Raw genomic sequence first — 20,876 nt, forward strand, 5'->3', positions numbered from 1 at the left:
GCAAGCACATACTAAGCCACATGGAAAAAATAGCACCTAACTAAACTTAATCATGGATTTCATACTGGTTACTCCTGTGAAAAGCAATTACTGACCACTGCCCATGGCACGACCTTCTTACCAACTATGACTCTGGCGCGCAGATAGGCATGGCTATCATGGACTTCAGCAAGGCCTTCGAAGCTGTCCAATATAAAAAGATCCTACATAATCTGGAGCAGTATGGCATTAATTGTAACATCAACCACTTGCTCGAGGACTTTCTTACAGATAGGAGAATGAAAGTTGTGGAAGGAGAGAAATCGAATCCGGCAACAATGGACTCCGGCGTACCACAGGGAACAGTCCATGCCCCCCCCCCCCCCCTGCTATTCCTCTGCCACATTAACGATTTACCCGACTAAGTCAAGTCCTCAGTCCGCCTATTCGCAGATGACTGTTTACTATACCGCACCATCAGAAATCGCCACTCGTCGGGAACATGAAATCTTACAGCAGGATTTGTATAAACTAGAGATCTAGGCAACACATGGGGTAGAGATTCAACGCCAAATTTTTATATCCTAACCATTATCCTGAAAACCTCAAAATACCAGCTCGATCACCACATTCTTCAACAAGTCCCAGAAAACCCATACTTCGAAATGACTTTATCAGAAGACCTAACTTGGAGCTCACATATAAACAAGATCACCAAAAAATCAAATTCCACACTTGACTTCCTTAGACGCAACCTGAAACACTGCCCGGAATCCTGTCGTAAATCAGCATCCTTCGCCTTAGTAAGGTCTACTCTAGAATATTGCTCAATTGTCTGGGATCCACACCTTCAAAAAGACGTAGACAAAGTTGAAACGATCCAAGATTCATTACTGGAGATTATACTACTAAAACACCTGGCTGCGTTACAAATATGCTGAAACATAAAAAAATCCCAACTCTACGGGAGAAAAGAAAGGCCAACATAATTTTTTTCTTCAATATGGTTGTTGAGGGGATGGTAACAGCCATGCCTAGCCAAGACTGCGTGCCTTACCCCAGTCAGGCAATCTAAACATAGAGTTATCCCGAAGACTTTCTTAGACTTAAAAGCAGATAACATTGGTGAAAATTACTGTATTATAAACTGTTTCATACCAATCAAGTGCAAAACCCCACTATTTAAGAACTCTTGTTTCCCTTAGACACTAATAGAGTGGAAGGAAGTGCAGTGTGCGCAGACACAGTTGTCAGTTTCAGGTTAAATGTCCTACAGTGGGACTAACCACCCTCTCTACCGTTGCGCCGACGCTGAAAGGCCCGCAACGTACACATCCAGATCCAGATCCAGAAGCCAATGCGCACTCATAACTTTAGGTGCAATAATTTATAACTCGTTAATATACAAATTATATATTCTTCACCAACTTTTGATATTTTAACTCAGGTGTTTTTAAGAAGCCTTTTGTATAAAGACAACAGCAGACATATGATTGTGGTGTAACAGGTCGGACCTCAAAGACCTCGTGAAGAGGCCGGTAGGACCTGTAAATAAATTCTGATTAAAAAAAAAGAAAAAGATTGTGGTGTAAATGGTATCTTCATGTATTATATCGACAAAACACCCGTAGTCGACGACTAAAGACTAGGAAGAGTTGTCTCCCATTCCTTGACTATTTCCTTTTCCGGTAGTTTTCCAACAACAAAACAGGTACACTTGGAATGCTTCCTAAATCCCATTTAATCAGTGAAAACATGCTGTCATGAAGTGTTGTTTTATAAGCTCTTGATCGCTTTGCATGTTATGATTTAATGAAAAGCACCATTGTTTCTGATTACGTTTGTAATCTCAACAACGTCGAACTGAGAGTCCTTCCCTTTGAAATAACAAAAATTGTCATGATCAGTTTTGTGCATTCCTTTACATTACGACGGCAATTTAATACAGTTTTCATGTTAACTGTAGTTGATTAAACGATCGTTAAGTAAAAATGCACGGTCACTAACAAAAATCCATAGTGCACTCATTTAGTTTGAATATTTAAAGCATCAACACAGTAACACTATTGTCATTAGGCTCTAGTTCTGGCTACCATAACTTCAAATGTCGCTTTTTATGATTTTTGACTGGCGCGACTTTATAGTTATGGGCCAACCCCAGTAGGAAAGTCAACCAGAAATTCCCGAAAAGTTGACAGTTAACAAAGACCGGTCCAAAACAGCTTTTAAATGCAGTTATTGGCCCAAATCAACCACTTGATAGGAAAGATTGACATTTTTCACATTTAGGGTTAATCCGGGTAAACTCGGACACTTTAAAGCTGTCATCAATAGCTGTTTTCAAATGACCTAAACAACGGTATATTTCGGACTATTAAAGGCTACCGAAAGGCAAATTCTGGGTAGTAAAATTCCACAACTACGTGGATTCTGTTTTCATTTATTTAGTTGCAATGTATAAATTTGGTAAGGCCATCCTTGAAAATTCTTTTGTTTGGCATAACCCGACAGACCCACTTAAATCGGCCCGACTGAATTTTTTTTTTGTTACTTTCCTTTAAAAAATTATTTTGCTCGCCGAAACTTCTTTCCGCTAAATTTTTCCTTTCCGCTTTTTATCCTTTCCATTTATTTGCTTCATTTAATTGAATGCTCTTTCAAGGATATCTAGAATAGCAATGAACAAAACGCGTACTACCAGTATTTATTTGAGTCGCCTATTTATTTTACATATGCATGTGCGATTAATAAGACTTTAAATACAATTAAACCGCTCCTGTTTTTCTCGTATCCCTGTAATTAAAATACGCTGCTGTCGTTCAGGAAAGTTTGGGAGTAAAAAAAACAAATAAATTATCATTTCAATTCGGCAATTGGCAGAGATGTGTAATATTATCGCCATATAACTAATTATTTAATTATCACTCTTTAATTCAGATCGGTAAATATTCAGTAGAAAGATAAAAAGTGGTCAGCTTAGAAATATTTATTGACGGGTATTGTCACGTTTAGTTTCATTTGCTTATCTCTATACGACTTTCCGACCGGTTGCTATTTTGGAGGCAGACGGCGATATTAAATGTGTATTCAAATAATACAATTTCAGTGATTTTTTTGCTCAAATTTACAGCCGAATTTCGGCTGCTTCCCAATCGCAAAAAAACATGTTTTTTCCCAAAATTCTGACCAAAATTTCCCAAAAAAAGCCCAACTTCCAAAAAAAAAAAAAAAAAAAAAAAATTTTTTTTTTTTTTTTTTTTTTTAGAAAGAAGTCTCATATAACTTAATTATGATTTCTTAAATCTAGGTCTCAACTTTATTTTTTAAACATCTTACAAAATATATAACTTGAATTTAGTCATTTTTGTCCGTAAATCATTCCCAAACTTGCCACTTTTATAGATTAAAAAAAAAACAATTTGACCAGACTCCTTGTCTAGAAAACTCCCTGAACATGCACTTAAAAACAATATCACTTCTGTTACTTATAATCCTATTTATAATGCTTCATTTTTCCCAATTTTATGGTTTATCGCGCTATTTTTCCCAATTTCACGGTTTATCGCGCTAATTTTCCCAATTCAAAAGGCACAGGCTGTAACAAATTAAAGCAAAAAAAATCACTGTACAACATCTGCGCATGAATGACCTAAATATTATCCGATAGCTCCACCAGTTCTCACGTTTCGTTCGACAACGTCATGTCATGTGTAAGCGAGCTCAATGCTGATTAGCCAGCTACCATGTGCACTTCATTAACAATAAGGTCAAGCGATGTCTAATTGGGTACAGACCGGGTTTCGTTAGCTGTTCGAATTGCGAACACTTTCATTGAAACAAAGAGACAATATAGAAAACCAGTCCGGATTAAAATGGTGGATGTTTTCAACGAAATTTTACTAGATTTTCGTATTTTTGCAATTTAGATTTTTCCTGAGCCAAATTCTCAATAGTTTCGCAAATGACTCAAATGGCGAAAGACAGCACATCTTACAATAGAAAATATGAAAATCAGCCTGAAATTCACAATTTTGACGCCATTGTCGCATTGTCACGTGAAAGTTTTCATTTGGATACCTTCGGATCGACCTTGACATTTTTTGCTGAAATTGTAAACATTACTTTCGTTTTTTGAAATCTATTATTTGTGATTAACAACTTGCGTCTGGTGGATTAAAAGACTGATTTCAAAGTGAATTTGGTAATTTTAAATAATTTTTACTTTGCGTTTGTATTTACATTACAAATTGTTTACAAAACAAGCAAGAATAATTTAAAATACCGGGAAATGTCATTATGAATTTGAAAACACTTGAGCACATGGTATGTTACTAAAAATAGAAAAAAAGTCGTATGACCGTGGAACTCGGGACATTCGCATTTCGAAAATGTCTGTATAGCTGATTTTCTCGATATGTTAGAGCAGAAGAGATAAATTTTAAATGTTTAAGATAGTATTTTGTGAAAGAATATATCCGTTAAATGCGAAAAAAGTCAATTTTTCCGATTAAGTGATTTGGGCCAATAACTGCATTTAAAAGCTGTTTTGGACCGGTCTTTGTTAACTCTCAACATTTCGGGAATTTCTGGTTGACTTTCCTAATGGGGTTGGTCCATAACTTTAATGTCGCGCCAGTCAAAAATCATAAAAAGCGACATTTAAAGTTATGGTAGACAGAACTAACCCTTGACATGCTGATCTTGGCACACCAGCCTTATCTGAAGCTAACTGCTCAATCAATTTCCAAACTTATTTCCAAATTTCTAACACGACAACAGTAAAGGGGTCATCAAACAGCAAAATTGCTTCAGACCGTTATCTCGGATTGATCATTCTACATTGAAAACACATTTCAATCATGCATAACAGTGATTTTTTTTTGCTCAAATTTACAGCCGAATTTCGGCTGCTTCCCAATCGCAAAAAACACTTTTTTTCCCCAAAATTCTGACCAAAATTTCCCAAAAAAAGCCCAACTTCCAAAAAAAAAAATAATTTTTTTTTTTATATTTTTTTTTTAGAAAGAAGTCTCATATAACTTAATTATGATTTCTTAAATCTAGGTCTCAACTTTATTTTTTAAACATCTTACAAAATATATAACTTGAATTTAGTCATTTTTGTCCGTAAATCATTCCCAAACTTGCCACTTTTATAGATTAAAAAAAAAAACAATTTGACCAGACTCCTTGTCTAGAAAACTCCCTGAACATGCACTTAAAAACAATATCACTTCTGTTACTTATAATCTTATTTATAATGCTTCATTTTACCCAATTTTATGGTTTATCGCGCTATTTTTCCCAATTTCACGGTTTATCGCGCTAATTTTCCAAATTCAAAAGGCACAGGCTGTAACAAATTAAAGCAAAAAAAATCACTGCATAATTTGGTGTGACATTCGAATCACACTGAAATTTCACATCTCATAAAATCAAATTTAAAGATTTAAGTTATATTATGGATATTTTTCACTATTGAATTGAGCTTAATAAAACAAGAGATATGATGTATGACCTCCAACTTTTTGTATTGACTTGCTTGGGCCTTAATATACTCAATGGGTGAACAACTGAACATGCAACTAGTAATTTCTATCCCTTTCTTAACACATTTCGAACTTCTCCTGCATCATCATTTTAGTTAACATATAGACATAGACTACCGTTATTTTCATTGTGAACACAACTGGTAAAATTAGCACATGTATTTTTCATTCATAAGAGTTTTTGTTTGAATTTAAGTAAAAGGTAATATGCTATATTTTTCAGGATGGGGGCCATACGACCTCTAAACAAGGACAGAAAGGTTCTGAAAAGAACCAAGAAATTCATTCGTCATCAGTCAGACCGTTATGCTAAAGTTAAGGTAAAGTTGTAATTCTGGATGCATTTTATATAGAAAAATGCAAGAAGCTTTCTTGACAGCTTTCCTTTATGGCTGACATCAGAAATATCCTGATTGCTTTCGCCAAATCCAATGGACATTTCTTGACAGGTGTGCCATGATGGATAGATGGAACAAGTGTGCCATGCTTTAATCTCTTGATTGCATATGAAGAATATAAGTTAATCTTCTGATTTACTTTGTTAAGTAACTTGCGGGTTTACTTAGATCAGTGTATGGAAACTAAGTATAATAACAACAACATAATTTTAAAAAGAAAAAAGAACCAATACATGTATGCAAACTATTGCTCGAACCAGTGAACTTTGGACTGAAAGGCTATACGACCAAAAGGGGGCAATGTGTTTCTGACAAACACATCTCTTGTAAATTAATTAAATACAAAACTGGGGGATTGGCGTATTTAAGCAGCTCTTTATAAATAGGATTCACTATGTTTATTGTTTTTTCAGTCAAATTGGCGTAAACCACGAGGTATTGATAACCGTGTGAGGCGTCGCTTCAAGGGACAGTACAAGATGCCAAATATTGGTTATGGTACCAACAAAAAACACAGAAACATCATGCCTGATGGCTTCAAGAAGTTCCTTGTACACAATGTTGCTGTAAGTGCACTGAAAATCTGAAATAACCCACTGCGTAACCTGTTATAACGCAGAATCCAATGAAACGTGGGTGGTTCATGGCTCCTGTTTCTCCAATGATCCATTTCTGTTGAAAGTGTTTGCTTGAAATTCAAATATGGTGGTGCCAATTGACCTGATTGCAATGCCAAACTATGAATGATAGTCTGCCCAAGAGTGATAATCTATTGTTTGATGCCTATAAGTGTGCAAAACAGCATGTGTTCATCCATGTTTGATATTCTAATGCTGTTACTATTTATGTGGTATCAATATTTGAATCAGTTACAGTTACTGTTTTAAAAAATGTATCGAAAGCATGTTTTATTTTATTGTTATTTGTAGACAATTTGCATTCAAATGTTATCTGCTAAAATGCAATTCAAAACGTAACAAGCAAATAGATATTAAATCCGTCTTTCCGTCCGTCCGTCCGTCCGGAGCCATATCTTGGAAGTGCTTTGGGGGATTTCATTGAAACTTGGTATGAGTATATATATGGATAAGAGGATGATGCATGCCAAATGGCATTGTATATCATCTGTAAATAACGGAGTTATGGCCCTTTGTATCTTGAAATAATGCTTTTTGTGTGTGTCCAGAGCCATATCTTGGAAGTGCTTTGGCGGATTTCATTGAAACTTGGTATGAGTATATATATGGATAAGAGGATGATGCACGCCAAATGACATTGTACACCATCTGTTAATAGCGGAGTTATGGCCTTTTGTATTTTGAAAAAATGCTTTTTTTGAGTGTCAAATATAACCCTTTTGTGTCCAGAAGCATATCGGCGGGGGATATCAATTCAACGAATTTGCTTGTTGTTAACAGAAATTCACATTCATTTGGGCTCGGTTTTCAGATAATAATGTGTTCACGTTAGTGGTTTCATTCAATTTAAATTAACGTGTCGATTTACTGTTATAAGTAAATCTAAACTGTGCTCGACACGCGCTGATGCAGATCATTTCACCTCATCTGCGCATGTTATAAAAAAGGCGTCTGTGTATGTTTATGAAATTTTTTCACAGTAAGTGTCAAACTAGAAATGGAGCAGCAGATGCCGAAGTGTATCCCCACGCCGCATGTTTGACCCAGGGGCGCCCCGGGGTTGGTAATGGGCCATGCATAGTTGAGATTGACCGTATTGTCATAAGAGAAGTTCAGTATCAATAAGAAGTGAATCGGTGTAGAAACGAAGAAATTATAGTAAAAGGCAATTTTGGGTGGGCGTGGCTTATGTGGGCTGGGCGCCCCAGGGTTGGTAATGGGGCCATACATAGTTGAGATTGACTGTATTGTCATAAGAGAGGTTCAGTATCGATTTGAAGTAAATGGGTGTAGAAATGAAGAAATTATAGTAAAAGGCAATTTTGGGTGGGCGTGGCCTATGTGGGCAGGGGGCCCCAGGGTTGGTAATGGGGCAATGCATAGTTGAGATTGACTGTATTGTCATAAGAGAGGTTCAGTATCAATTTGAAGCGAATTCCTGTAGAAATGAAGAAATTAGAGTAAAAGGCAATTTTTGGTGGGCGTGGCCTATGTGGGCGCGGCGCCCCAGGGTTTGTAATGGGGCCTTGCATAGCTGAGATTGACCATATTGTCATAAGAGAAGTTCAGTATCAATTTGAAGTGAATCGGTGTAGAAATGAAGAAATTATAGTAAAACGCAATTTTGGGTGGGTGTGGCCTATGTGGGCGGAGCGCCCCAGGGTTGGTAATGGGGCCATGCCTAATTTAGATTTACCGTATTGTCATAAGAGAGGTTCAGTATCAATTTGAAGACAATCGGTGTAGAAATGAAAAAATTAAAGTAAAATAACCTACAAAAAATGAGTAAAAATCTCTGACCCGGCCCCACCCCAACCCCCATAACTTTTGACCCAGGGATCAGATCAATATTCCAAATAGTGTTGGGTAGCTCATATGCTCATAGCTACCATGTGTGTAAGTTTCAAGGTTCGAGTGCTTATAGTGTAGGAGGAGATAGTGGCCAGGACGGACAGACAGATGGCGGAGCGCTTTTCAAAAAGCGTGGGGATAAAAACGGCCAGTTTTATATATTTAATGTGAGCGTTAGCTCACACTAATGTTACAGACCATACTTTGCAAATCAGTATGTGCTTAGAAGCCTTGGGTACGGTATGAAAAGACAACCACTGCCTGTTGCAGCAGACGACAAATGCCATTCTCCTAGCAGAGTTGTCGTTCGTGCCTCAACATAAATGTGAATGTGATGAACCGCTGTGTATTGGTACACTGCAGAGGGTTTATATGACTTATAGTGTTTAACAGCTTGTAAAACGAGATTGTCCAGTTTGGTGTTTATCATTGAAATCTGTACATATTGGCTGCTTTCAGGGAAAACGGGGCTTAATGCATGTCAAATAAGATTAGCGTGTGCATACTGATTAGCCTGTGCAATGCGCACAAGCTAATCAAGGCCGACATTTTACAACAGCGAACACCTACAGTGCCTTCAGCGATTTGATTTTATTATGTCCCCCACCACTATAGTGAGGTACATATTGTTTTTGCCCTGTTGGTTTGTGTGTTTGTTTGTGCAAACTTTAACATTTGCCATAACTTTTGCAATATTGAAGATAGCAACTTGATATTTGGCATGCATGCGTATCTCATGGAGCTGCATATTTTGAGTGATAAAAGGTCAAGGTCATCCTTCAAGGTCAAAGGTCAAATATATGTGTCAAAATCGCTAATTTAATGTACACTTTTGCAAAATTGAAGATAGCAATTTGATATTTGGCATGCATGTGTATCTCCTGGAGCTGCACATTTTGAGTGGTGAAAGGTCAAGGTCATCCTTAAAGGTCAAATATATGGGGACATGGTGTTTCACAAACACATCGCTTGTTTAAGGTTATAATTATATGGGTTTATCTTATATATAACAATGAAAAAGCAGTATATATTCAGTTATTGGTACAGTAGGGTTTATATGCACGTATTAGCTAATGACAAATGAGCTCAGATCTTGTATGTTATAATATAAAGCAGTTTTGTTTATAATGCAGTATTGTGGCTCGGACCCTGGCATTGGAGTTAAAGTGTGGTCCTTTTCAATATATTTGTTAGAAATGTAGCTCTGAAAAAAAAACATTGCATGATAAAGATAATTTGTATGCCCTCAGTTGGGTGGCAGATAGCAGTCTAGCTGCCTGTTCGTCTGGCACTTGGTTTCAGCAGCTTTTTTATCCCCACCCTTTTTGAAAAGCGTGGGGATATTGTGGTTATCTCCGCCGTCCGTCTGTCTGTCCGTCCTGACCAATATCTTCTCCTACACTATAAGCACTAGAACCTTGAAACTTACACACATGGTAGCTATGAGCATATGTGCACTATTTGGAACTTTGATATGACCCCTGGGTCAAAAGTTCTGGGGGGTTGGGGTGGGGCCGGGTCAGAGATTTTCACTCATTTTTATGACCCCAGTATGGTGCATTGGCCATAACTTTTGCAATATTGAAGATATCAACTTGATATTTGGCATGCATGTGTATTTCATGGAGCTGCACATTTTGAGTGATGAAATGTCAAGGTCATCCTTCAAGTTCAAAGGTCAAAAAAACAAATCCAAGGGAAGTAACAAGCTTTAAAGGATGGTAAGTAATGAACCTGCCAAATGATATAAACAATTTAAATAAAGCAAAGCGGCGCAGGAAGGGGCATTTTGTTTCTGAAAAACTCAAAAATCAAAATACCAAATCCAAGGGAAGTAATAAGCTACTCAAAGATCAAAATACCAAATCCAAGGGAAGTAATAAGCTTTAAAGGGAGGTAAGTAATGAACCTGCCAAATGATTTTTTTAGCCGGATTTTTTTCGAAAAAATCTCGGCTTATAGATTGATGTTGTCGGGCGGGCGGGCGGGGTGGCGGCGTGCTCGAAAATGTTAAAGTTCTTATTTCATGGTATAACTTTGGTATGCTTGGACCTAGAGTCTTCAAACTTGACATGAAGGTTGGCCAGGATTAACAGATGACCACTGGTCATTTCAAGGTCATTCATTTGAAGGTCAAGGTCACTGTGACCTTCAATATAAAAAATGTTAAAGTTGTTATAACTTTGGTATGCTTGGACCTAGAGTCTTGAAACTTGACATGAAGGTTGGCCATAACTAGTTAGTAACCACTGGTCATTTCAAGGTCATTCATTTGAAGGTCAAGGTCACTGTGACCTTGAATGTAAAAATGTTAAAGTTCTTATTTCATGGTATAACTTTGGTATGCTTGGACCTAGAGTCTTCAAACTTGACATGAAGGTTGGCCAGGATTAACAGATGACCACTGGTCATTTCAAGGTCATTCATTTGAAGGTGAAGGTCACTGTGACCTTCAATATAAAAATGTTAAAGTTGTTATAACTTTGGTATGCTTGGACCTAGAGTCTTGAAACTTGACATGAAGGTTGGCCAGAACTAGTAAGTAACCACTGGACATTTCAAGGTCATTCATTTGAAGGTCAAGGTCACTGTGACCTTGAATGTAAAAATGTTAAAGTTCTTATTTCATGTTATAACTTTGGTATGCTTGTACCTAGAGTCTTCAAACTTGAAATAAAGATTGGCCAGTACTAGAAGATGACCACTGGTCATTTCAATGTCATTCATTTGAAGGTCAAGGTCACTGTGACCTTAAATGTTAAAATGTTAAAATTGTTATAACTTTGGTATGCTTGGACATAGAGTCTTCAAACTTGACATGAAGGTTTGCAAGCACACTTAGATGACCACTGGTCATTTCAAGGTCATTCATTCTAAGGTCAAGGTCACTGTGACCTTGAATGTAAAAATGTTAAAGTTCTTATAACTTTGGTAGGTAAAAATGTTAAAGTTCTTATTCCATGTTATAACTTTGGTATGCTTGTACCTAGAGTCTTCAAACTTGACATAAAGGTTGGCCAGTACTAGAAGATCACCACTGCTCATTTCAATGTCATTCATTTGAAGGTCAAGGTCACTGTGACCTTCAATGTTAAAATGTTAAAATTGTTATAACTTTGGTATGCTTGGACCTAGAATCTCAAACTTGACGTAAAGGTTTGCAAGCACACTTAGATGACCACTGGTCATTTCAAGGTCATTCATTTCAATGTCATTCATTTGAAGGTCAAGGTCACTGTGAACTTAAATGTTAAAATGTTAAAATTGTTGTAACTTTGGTATGCTTGGACCTAGAATCTCAAACTTGACGTAAAGGTTTGCAAGCACACTTAGATGACCACTGGTCATTTCAAGGTCATTCATTTGAAGGTCGAGGTCACTGTGACCTTGGATGTAAATATGTTAAAGTTGTTAATACTTTGGTATGCTTAGACCTAGAGTCTTCAAACTTGATATGAAGGTTGGCCAGAACTAGTAGCTTAGTGAAACCACAGACTATCATTAAAGCTTGGATCATATTTATGTGTCCAATCTATCTGCTAGAACTGGTGTGATAGAAACCTTTTGGAGTGATCATAAGGCTGTCTGGATTTCTGTGTAGGTATGTGAAAGCAAAACAATAAATAGTATTATTTCATCTAAGTTTATTTTCTTACATTTGATAATGAAATTGATGGAAACTTCAAACAATATGTTACTAATTTGCTAATAAAAAAATTGAGATCAAACTTTCCTAATTGTCAATTCAAGTTCATATTTGTGACCTTAAATGTTATTGTTGTTCATGTATATGCATGCATTCAAAACATAACACAAGGTTTGCTCATGCCTTGAAAAGTACTTACATTTCATTTTGACCTTTGAACAATATTTCAGTAATTTAAGTATTGCATTGACAAAAACACGAAAGGTACTTTCCTGTCATTTAAATAAAAAATCCGGCTTCAATGCGGTCATCTCCGACCGCGGAACTCTTGTTTAATAAATCAAAGTGGTGCAAGAGGGCATTGTGTTTCTGGCAAACACATCTCTTGTTATATGTTATTTTACATTAACTTCTTCATTTCTACACCGATTCACTTCCAATTGATACTGAACATCTCTTATGACAATACGGTCATTCTCAATTATGCATGACCCCATTACCAACCCTGGGGTGCCCCCTGGGTCAAACAGGTGATGTGGGGATACGCGTCGGCCTCTGCCGGGCCATTTCTAGTTTCCTTAACGCTTCGAGATATCTACTTGACCTTTGGTTTGCCTGCAATTTTCTTAGCAAGTAATATTTTTTTACATGGTTGCTTGAATGGTGTATATAAAAACTGACTGCAATCACTCCTAAAATGTGTGGTCAGTCTAGATTTTCTAAGAAAGCCCTTTATTTCTCCTGTACAAGAATTATTTAACAATTGTGAGCAACTTCGCCAACAAAATAATTTCTATGCCTGTACATTTGTAGGAGCTGGAAGTCTTGCTTATGCAGAACCGAACATTTGCTGCAGAGATTGCACATAGTGTGTCCAGCAAGAAGCGTAAGGGCATTGTAGAGCGTGCACAGCAGCTGGCTATCAAAGTGACAAACCCCAATGCCAGATTACGGTCTGAAGATGATGAGTAGATGCCTGTTTCTGTGTACACTGAAGAAAATAAAGAGAAAAACAACATCATATTTGTAGTTATATCATGTGTAAACTGACCATTTTTCTATTATCCAAGTTCAGGTTAGAGTGCTGAACATGCCATCTTATTTAAGTAAACATATTTAATTAAAGGGACCTTTTCACAGATTTTGGTATGTATTCAAGTTTGAAATTAAATGCTTTAAATTGATAAATGTATACATTGGAACTAAAAAGCCCCAGTAAAAAAACAAATAACATTAAAGAAAGAAAAAAAAGTAATCCTCAACTGAGTTTGAACCACTGACCCTTGGAGTCAAAATTTAGCATTTAGACAACTCTGCTACCTGTGCTCATACACTGAGTGTTGTATTTAATACTTTATATAAGCAATCCTTGTAATGTCACAAAAATGTTATGATAAACAGAAATATACGAATTAATTATTCAATCGTTTCGCATTTGTAACGCTTTCTAATTGTCAGTTTTTTTTAATCGTCAAAAGATGCATATAATCTGTATGTTAAAATAATGTTCAGTATTATTGTTTCCTTGAAAATATATCTACAACAAAAACTTGCATATCCGAAACAACTTTGTCAATTTAACAAAATGTTACAAGGCAGGTTTCTTTAAGGAAACAAATCTGTTACTGCAAAGCAACTTATAAATAACCGAGTTAAGAGGTCTAAGTTGTTGGACATTTTAACTTATTTTCTAATAATAAATTTATTCTTAGCCTGTTCTTTATCATACAATTTAACCCTTAACCACTTAGGTATTTTTACGCATTTGTAGTCCCTTAGAAAGTTGCATTTAGTTAAAGACCTTTCCCACTAGAATCAAGTTTAAAAGGTTTCATTTCTGACCCTTATTTGGATGCATATCACGCTACCCCTGCATAAAAGTTTGGTCACATGAAAGGCCATATATACTGACAATTCTTGTTGCAATTGGACTCCAGATTGATCATGTGATTTTATAATGACTACGCAATTGGTTTACCTTCCAAAGGGCCAAGGTCACACTTCAAATGGGATACAATTTAAGCAAATATAGATTATCTGAATTATCACAGCATTTCTATTTATCATGCAGGTCAAATGTTTGCTTGAGCTCCACCATTCATAAGGCAATTTTAAAATGACGTGCCCTGTTTTGATCTCAAATAGTCAACATTTGGTAATGAAGTGATTTTCTGTTTTACTTGCTCAAAAGGTCAAGTTCATTCATAAAAAGTCAATTCTTAAAAGATGGGATGTGGAAATGTTGGCATAGTGTAATTTCCTAGTTCAACAGTCAATTGGTCCATTTATGTTCAACCTGTGTAGAGGACATACAATGTATTGCATGTGATCCCTGCGTTCTTAGCTCAAAGGTCAAGGTGATGTTCATACAGCTATTAAAACTGCAATATGAAAACATCCAAGACAATGGGTAAGACATATTTTTATACCCCCATTACCATTGGTAATTGGGGCTATATAGGAGTCACTTTGTCGGTCTGTCCCGAAATTTATCCGATCTTCAGCAAACTTGGTCACAAGTTGTATCTAGATGATGTCTAGGTCAAGTTTGAATATGGGTCATGCTGGGTCAAAAACTAGGTCACGGGGGTCAATTAGTGTGTTTTAAACCGAAAGTTTGTCCTACCATAACTATGCCATTTGTCGTTAGATTTTAAAATGACTTGGTACATTTGTTCACCATCATGGGATGGTGTGTCATGTGAAAAAAGTATGTCGCTTATCTCCAAGGTCACACTTGGAGTTCAAAGGTCAAATGCTTGTCCGGGCCATAACTTTATCATTTATTGTGAGATTTTAAAATCATTTGGCAAATTTGTTCACCATCATTGGATGGTGTGTGTCACGTGAAAGAATTGTGTCGATATCTCCAAGGTCAAGGTCACACTTTAGAGTTCAAATATAAAAAATGGCCATTAATTAGCTCGGCCGGGCATTAACAATGTCGTTCATTGGGAGATTTTAAAATCATTTGGCACATTTGTTCACCATCATTGGACGGTGTGTTGCACGAAAGAATTACGTCGATATCTCCAAGGTCGAGGTCACACTTTGAGTTCAAAGGTCATAAATGAGCTTGTCCGGGCCATAACTATGTCGTTCATTGTGAGATTTTAAAATCATTTGGCACATTTGTTCACCATTATCAGACGGTGTTGCCCGAAAGAATTAAGTTGATATCTCCAAGGTCAAGGTCACACTTTGAGTTCAAAGGTCAAAAATGGCCATAAATGAGCTTGTCGGGGCCATAACTATGTCATTAATTGTGAGATTTTAAAATAATTTGGCACATTTGTTCACCATCATTGGACGGTGTGTCACGCGAAAGAATTAGGTCGATATCTCCAAGGACAAGGTCACACTCTGAGTTCAAAAGTAAAAAATGGCCATAAATGAGCTTGTCCGGGCCATAACTATGTCATTCATTGTGAGATTTTAAAATGACTGTACATTAGTTTTGTTCACAGTCATTGGACTGCGTGTCATGCGAAAGAATTCAAGAGTTCAAAGGTGGAAATGGCCATTAATGATAATGGCATAATAATTCTTAAAAATTGCCATAAATTAGATTCTCTTGTTTTGTTAAGACAGCATGCAAAATAGTCAATGCGGAATGTGGGGGTATATGCCACGTCTGTGACAAAGCTCTAGTTTGAAGTACTTTGTTGTCAAATACTATGCAAATGGTGCTATTAGGGTTATGAAATAATAATAAAAACAACTCAGGGATTTACAGACGGGCAGGACAGAATGTAAACACACCGTTAAAAACTTTAATTATTTTGCAAATATATCAAGTTATTGAAATTGAGCACAAAGTTTTTCTTTTAGTTTGTGTCAATATCTTAAAAATTGAGAATAAATCATTGAATAAGTTTGACATTGGTGTCAAAATTTACGTTGTGTGCAGCAAAACAGTGTACATGTATGCGTTCCATGCCTAATGTTTGACCGAGAGCACAAGGTCAGGCTTATTAAATTATGTTATTAGCGAGGCTGTTGTCATAGCCTGCTTGTTGTCCGCAGGGGTCGTGCTAAACCCTTAACATTGCCTCTAAAATCAAAATGCTTCCACCTACAACTTTGAAACTTCATATGTAGATGCACCTTGATGAGTTCTACACGCCACACCCATTTTGGGTCACTAGGTCAAAGGTCACTGTGACCTCTAAAAAACATAAAAAAATCTGACAAGCTTTCGCAGCCGGGTGTGGCACCCGTTATGCGGTGCTCTTGTTTTGATGTATTTTACATTGCCATTAGCAGCATAAAACATTATTTATGCACTAGTTGAACTGCTTAAGAATAATTGTGTTTAAAAGAAAAGCACCATACACCAGACATCCTTTAACATGCAATTGTCAATGACACAGTCATGTTATCATGCACCCCGATATAAATCATGATATTGGACTTCTGGTACAGCGATGACATAATGCAATTTTGGTATTGTAAACTGATTAGGCAATGACTTCTTTCATGCAGACAGCTACACGTGTTATAATGCATTCTGTAAAACATGTTCATAGATATGTTGTTATACCCCCATTACCATTGGTAATGGGGGCTATATAGGAGTCACTTGTCGGTCGGTCTGTCTGTCTGTCCCGAAATTTCATCCGATCTTCACCAAACTTGGTCAGAAGTTGTATCTAGATGATGTCTAGGTCAAGTTTAAGTATGGGTCATGCCAGGTCAAAAACTAGGTCACAGGGTCACTTGGTGTGTTTTAAACTGAAAGTTTGTCCGGACCATAACTATGTCATTTAACATTAGATTTTAAAATGACTTGGTACATTGGTTCATCATTATGGGACGGTGTGTCGTGTGAAAAAAGTACGTCTATATCTCAAAGGGCAAGGTCACACTTGGAGTTCAAAGGTCAAATGCTTGTCCGGGCCATAACTTTGTCATTTATTGAGAGATTTAAAAATCATTTGGTAAATTAGTTCACCATCATTAGACGGTGTGTCGCGCGAAAGAATTATGTTGATATCTCCAAGATCAAGCTCACACTAAAGTTCAAAGGTAAATAATTGCCATAAATGAGCTTGTCCGGACCATAACTATTTTATTCATTGTAAGATTTTAAAATCATTTTTTCACCATCGTTGGACAGTGTGTTGTGCGAAAGAATTACGACGATATCTCCAAGGTCAAGGTCACACTTAAAGTTCAAAGGTAAATAATTGCCATAAATGACCTTGTCCGGGCCATAACTATGTTGTTCATTGTGAGATTTTAAAATCATTTGGCACATTTGTTCACAATCATTGGACTTAGTGTCGCGTGACAGAATTACATCGATATCTCCAAAGTCAAGGTCACACTTTGAGTTTAAAGGTCAAAAATGGCCTTAAATGAGCTTGTCCAGGCCATAACTATGTTGTTCATTGTGAGATTTTGAAAATCATTTGGCACATATGTTCACCATCAATGGACGGTGTGTCGCGTGAAAGAATTACGTCGTTATCTCCAAGGTCAAGGTCACACTTTGAGTTCAAAGGTCAAAAATGGCAATAAATGAGCTTGTCCGGGCTATAACTGTTGTTCATTGTGAGATTTTAAAATCATTTGGCACATTTGTTCACCATCATTGGACCGTGTGTCGTGCGAAAGAATTATGTCGATATCTTCAAGGTCAAGGTCAAACTTTGAGTTCAAAGGTAAAAAATGGCCATAAATGAGCTTGTACGGGCCATAACTATGTAGTTTTTTGTGAGATTTTAAAATCATTTGGCTCTTTTGTTGACCATCATTGGACGGTGTGTCGCGCAAAAGAATTAGGTCGATATCTCCAAGGTCAAGGTCGCACTTTTAGTTCAAAGGTCAAAAATGGCAATAAATTATCTTGTCTGGGCCATAACTATGCCATTCATTGTGAGATTTAAAAATGACTCTGTACATTAATTTTGTTCACAGTCATTGGATGGGGTGTCATGTGAAAGAACTCGAGAGTTCAAAGGTCAAAATGGCTATAAATGATAATGGCATAATAATTCTTAAAAATCGCCAAAAATTAGATTCTCTTGTTTTGTGAAGACAGGATAAAAAATAGTCTGTGTCAATGCGGCATGTGGGGGTATACGTCACGTCTGTGACAAGGCTCTAGTTTTAGCAATATTTACCAGAATTAAATCACCACTTAAAACATTTGCAAAAAGCCCCTGACCTGGGTCTTAGAGTTTTTGATAGTTGGCACTAATTGTCAAGAGGCCAAATCTTGACCTTGTTGAGAGACTAACTTCCACTCAGATCAATGTCAGATTTTTTTACCTGGTGGGTCTATGACCTTGGTTGTGGATTTAAGGAATTCTTTCTTACATCGTAGTACACATTTACGATACGATACATTTTTCAAAGATGAATAATTGCTTAAGTCCATATCATATGATTATAAATTTTCAGTACTTAATTGTATTGGCATCTCTAACGATGTTTACATTTTGATGAGCATGGCGAGTTAGTTAGTCTACTTATTTTGAATATAAAATTCTCTCATAAGTTAAAGTTGTTGTGCGATCGTTTATGAAACACCCCCCAGTTCTGTTTCATACATCAAATAGTTTTCATCCAATTTTGATAAAAAAAGTTTGTCTTTGCAATACAAATTGCAACAATTGTCCATATAACTTTAGGGACAACACTCGTGTAGTATAAATTTAGACCTTTCCTTAACTTCTTTGGATGTTCAATCATTTACACTGTCTTCAAGCGACTACGTCTTTGATAATAATTAATTAATCTTGTACATTTCTCTAGAAAACTTAGCATCTGCAGGAGCTTTTAAACATTGGTCATTATGATTAAGTATGCCTTTGGTAGTGGACAAGCCATCACTGATTTTGATTCATTTAATTATATATGTCCAATATTAATATGGCACTGACCTTCATGCATGAATTAAAATACATTATTTTTTCAATGCAAACTGCGTATTAATTTATTCATTGAATATATATTTATACACAGTTATGCATATTGAATTAATTTCGGTACTGGATACGATTTTAATAAATTAAAGAGTAAGGTACCTTACAGAGTGTACTGAAATGGCCTCGTTCAACTATTGCACAATGTGCTAGACCAAACCTGAATGTAAAGGCAAAAACAATGCATGCGTAAAATATATGTTGATGGTGTTCTCGAGCCTCAGGTGGATGTTGAGCTATACAATTCTGGCAAATGCAGAAAAATAATTGCATGTAAATATGCTAGAAGAAACCTATGCTGAGAATATAGAGAATCTTTAGCATTAATTGTGTTTTGCAATATCTCTTGGCATAGACACACTGCACCTGATTGGAAAATAATAATTGAGGGTAATAACTGTGGTGATTCTAGTCTTACTTTACTTAAATTTCACTTCCTCTTAACACTGATGATTATTGACAAACTGACCATATATTTTGTATTATTGTCAAATAAAAACTGACAAAGACGGTTGAAGTTCAAGTGACATTTCTATCAGGAATTATGTCCATATCCGGGTTTTTTCCTCAGAAACAGTTGCCTATAGATCAAGTGTGTGTACACAATATTGCCTATAGATCAAGTGTGTGTACACAATATTGCCTATAGATCAAGTGTGTGTACACAATATTGCCAATAGATCAAGTGTGTGTACACAATATTGCCTATAGATCAAGTGTGTGTACACAATATTGCCTATAGATCAAGTATGTGTACACAATATTGCCTATTGATCAAGTATGTGTTCACAATATTGCCTATTGATCAAGTATGTGTTCACAATATTGCCTATAGATTAAGTGTGTGTACACAATATTGCCTATAGATCAAGTGTGTGTACACAATATTGCCTATTGATCAAGTATGTGTTCACAATATTTTGCTTCTGCTGAGAATAATTATCCTAGTGAAACTGAATTTTTGAAAAACAAGAGCTGTCACCATAGGATGACTTATGCCCCCTATAAACGCTTGATAGAAGTTATGAGCTTTTTTTGAAACCTAAACACGGACCCTAAGGTCAAGGTCACAGGGGTCAAAATGTGTGTGCGTATGGAAAAGCCTTGTCAATATACACATGCATACCAAATATGGAGGTTATATCTCGAGGGACATAGGAGTAATGAGCATTTTTCGAAATCTAAACGCAGATTTCTAAACCTAAACGAGGACCTTAAGTTTAAGGTCAAGGTCACAGGGGTCAGAATTTTTGTGCGTATGGAAAGGCCTTGTCCATATACACATGCAAGCCAAATATGAAGGTTATATCTCAAGGGACATAGAAGTTGTGAGCATTTTTCGAAACCTAAACTCAGATTTCGAAACCTAAACGCGGACCCTAAGGTCAAGGTCACAGGGGTCAAAATTTTTGTGCGTATGGAAAGGCCTTGTACATATACACATGCATACCAAATATGAAGGTTATATCTCAAGGGATGTAGAAGTTATGAGCATTTTTTGAAACCTAAACGAAAAGTGTGACGGACAGACAGACAGACGGACAGTCTGATCACTATATGCCCTCCTACCGGGGGCATAAAAATCAATGGAGAGAAGTCTGCATTGCAGAAAGTGCATGTATGCAAATGTAGATGGTTATGCAATTATTGCATAAAAACAGGCAGTCATTCTGTTTGCTTGGGATATGGTCCAAAAACAATGCCAACTGAGATTTTATGTTCATACACAAAATGAGTAAGATTGGATTAAAAGTGAAGGGCCTATACAGAAAAACTTTTCTAATTGTGGACAGCATACAGGCAACACCAACCTAAAATGCCAAATGTACTGCAAAAAAAAGGAAATCACTGAGCTTAAGGCTGTTGTTCTTGTGTTTGTGTTT

At 36.5% G+C, this 20,876-nt stretch overlaps 1 protein-coding gene across 1 annotated transcript; it reads left to right on the forward strand.

Moving 5' to 3' along the window:
• Window positions 1-1,633: 1,633 nt before the first annotated feature.
• LOC127870793 (60S ribosomal protein L32-like) lies at window positions 1,634-13,079 on the forward strand. Its single transcript, XM_052413284.1, has 4 exons — window positions 1,634-1,690; window positions 5,752-5,848; window positions 6,340-6,492; window positions 12,875-13,079. The coding sequence occupies exons 2-4, from the start codon at window positions 5,753-5,755 to the stop codon at window positions 13,031-13,033; spliced, it is 408 nt and encodes a 135-aa protein (XP_052269244.1). The 5' UTR covers window positions 1,634-1,690; window position 5,752; the 3' UTR covers window positions 13,034-13,079.
• Window positions 13,080-20,876: the final 7,797 nt, after the last annotated feature.

Source organism: Dreissena polymorpha, chromosome 1 (assembly GCF_020536995.1).
Source record: "Dreissena polymorpha isolate Duluth1 chromosome 1, UMN_Dpol_1.0, whole genome shotgun sequence".
NCBI classification, from domain to species: Eukaryota; Metazoa; Mollusca; class Bivalvia; order Myida; family Dreissenidae; genus Dreissena; species Dreissena polymorpha.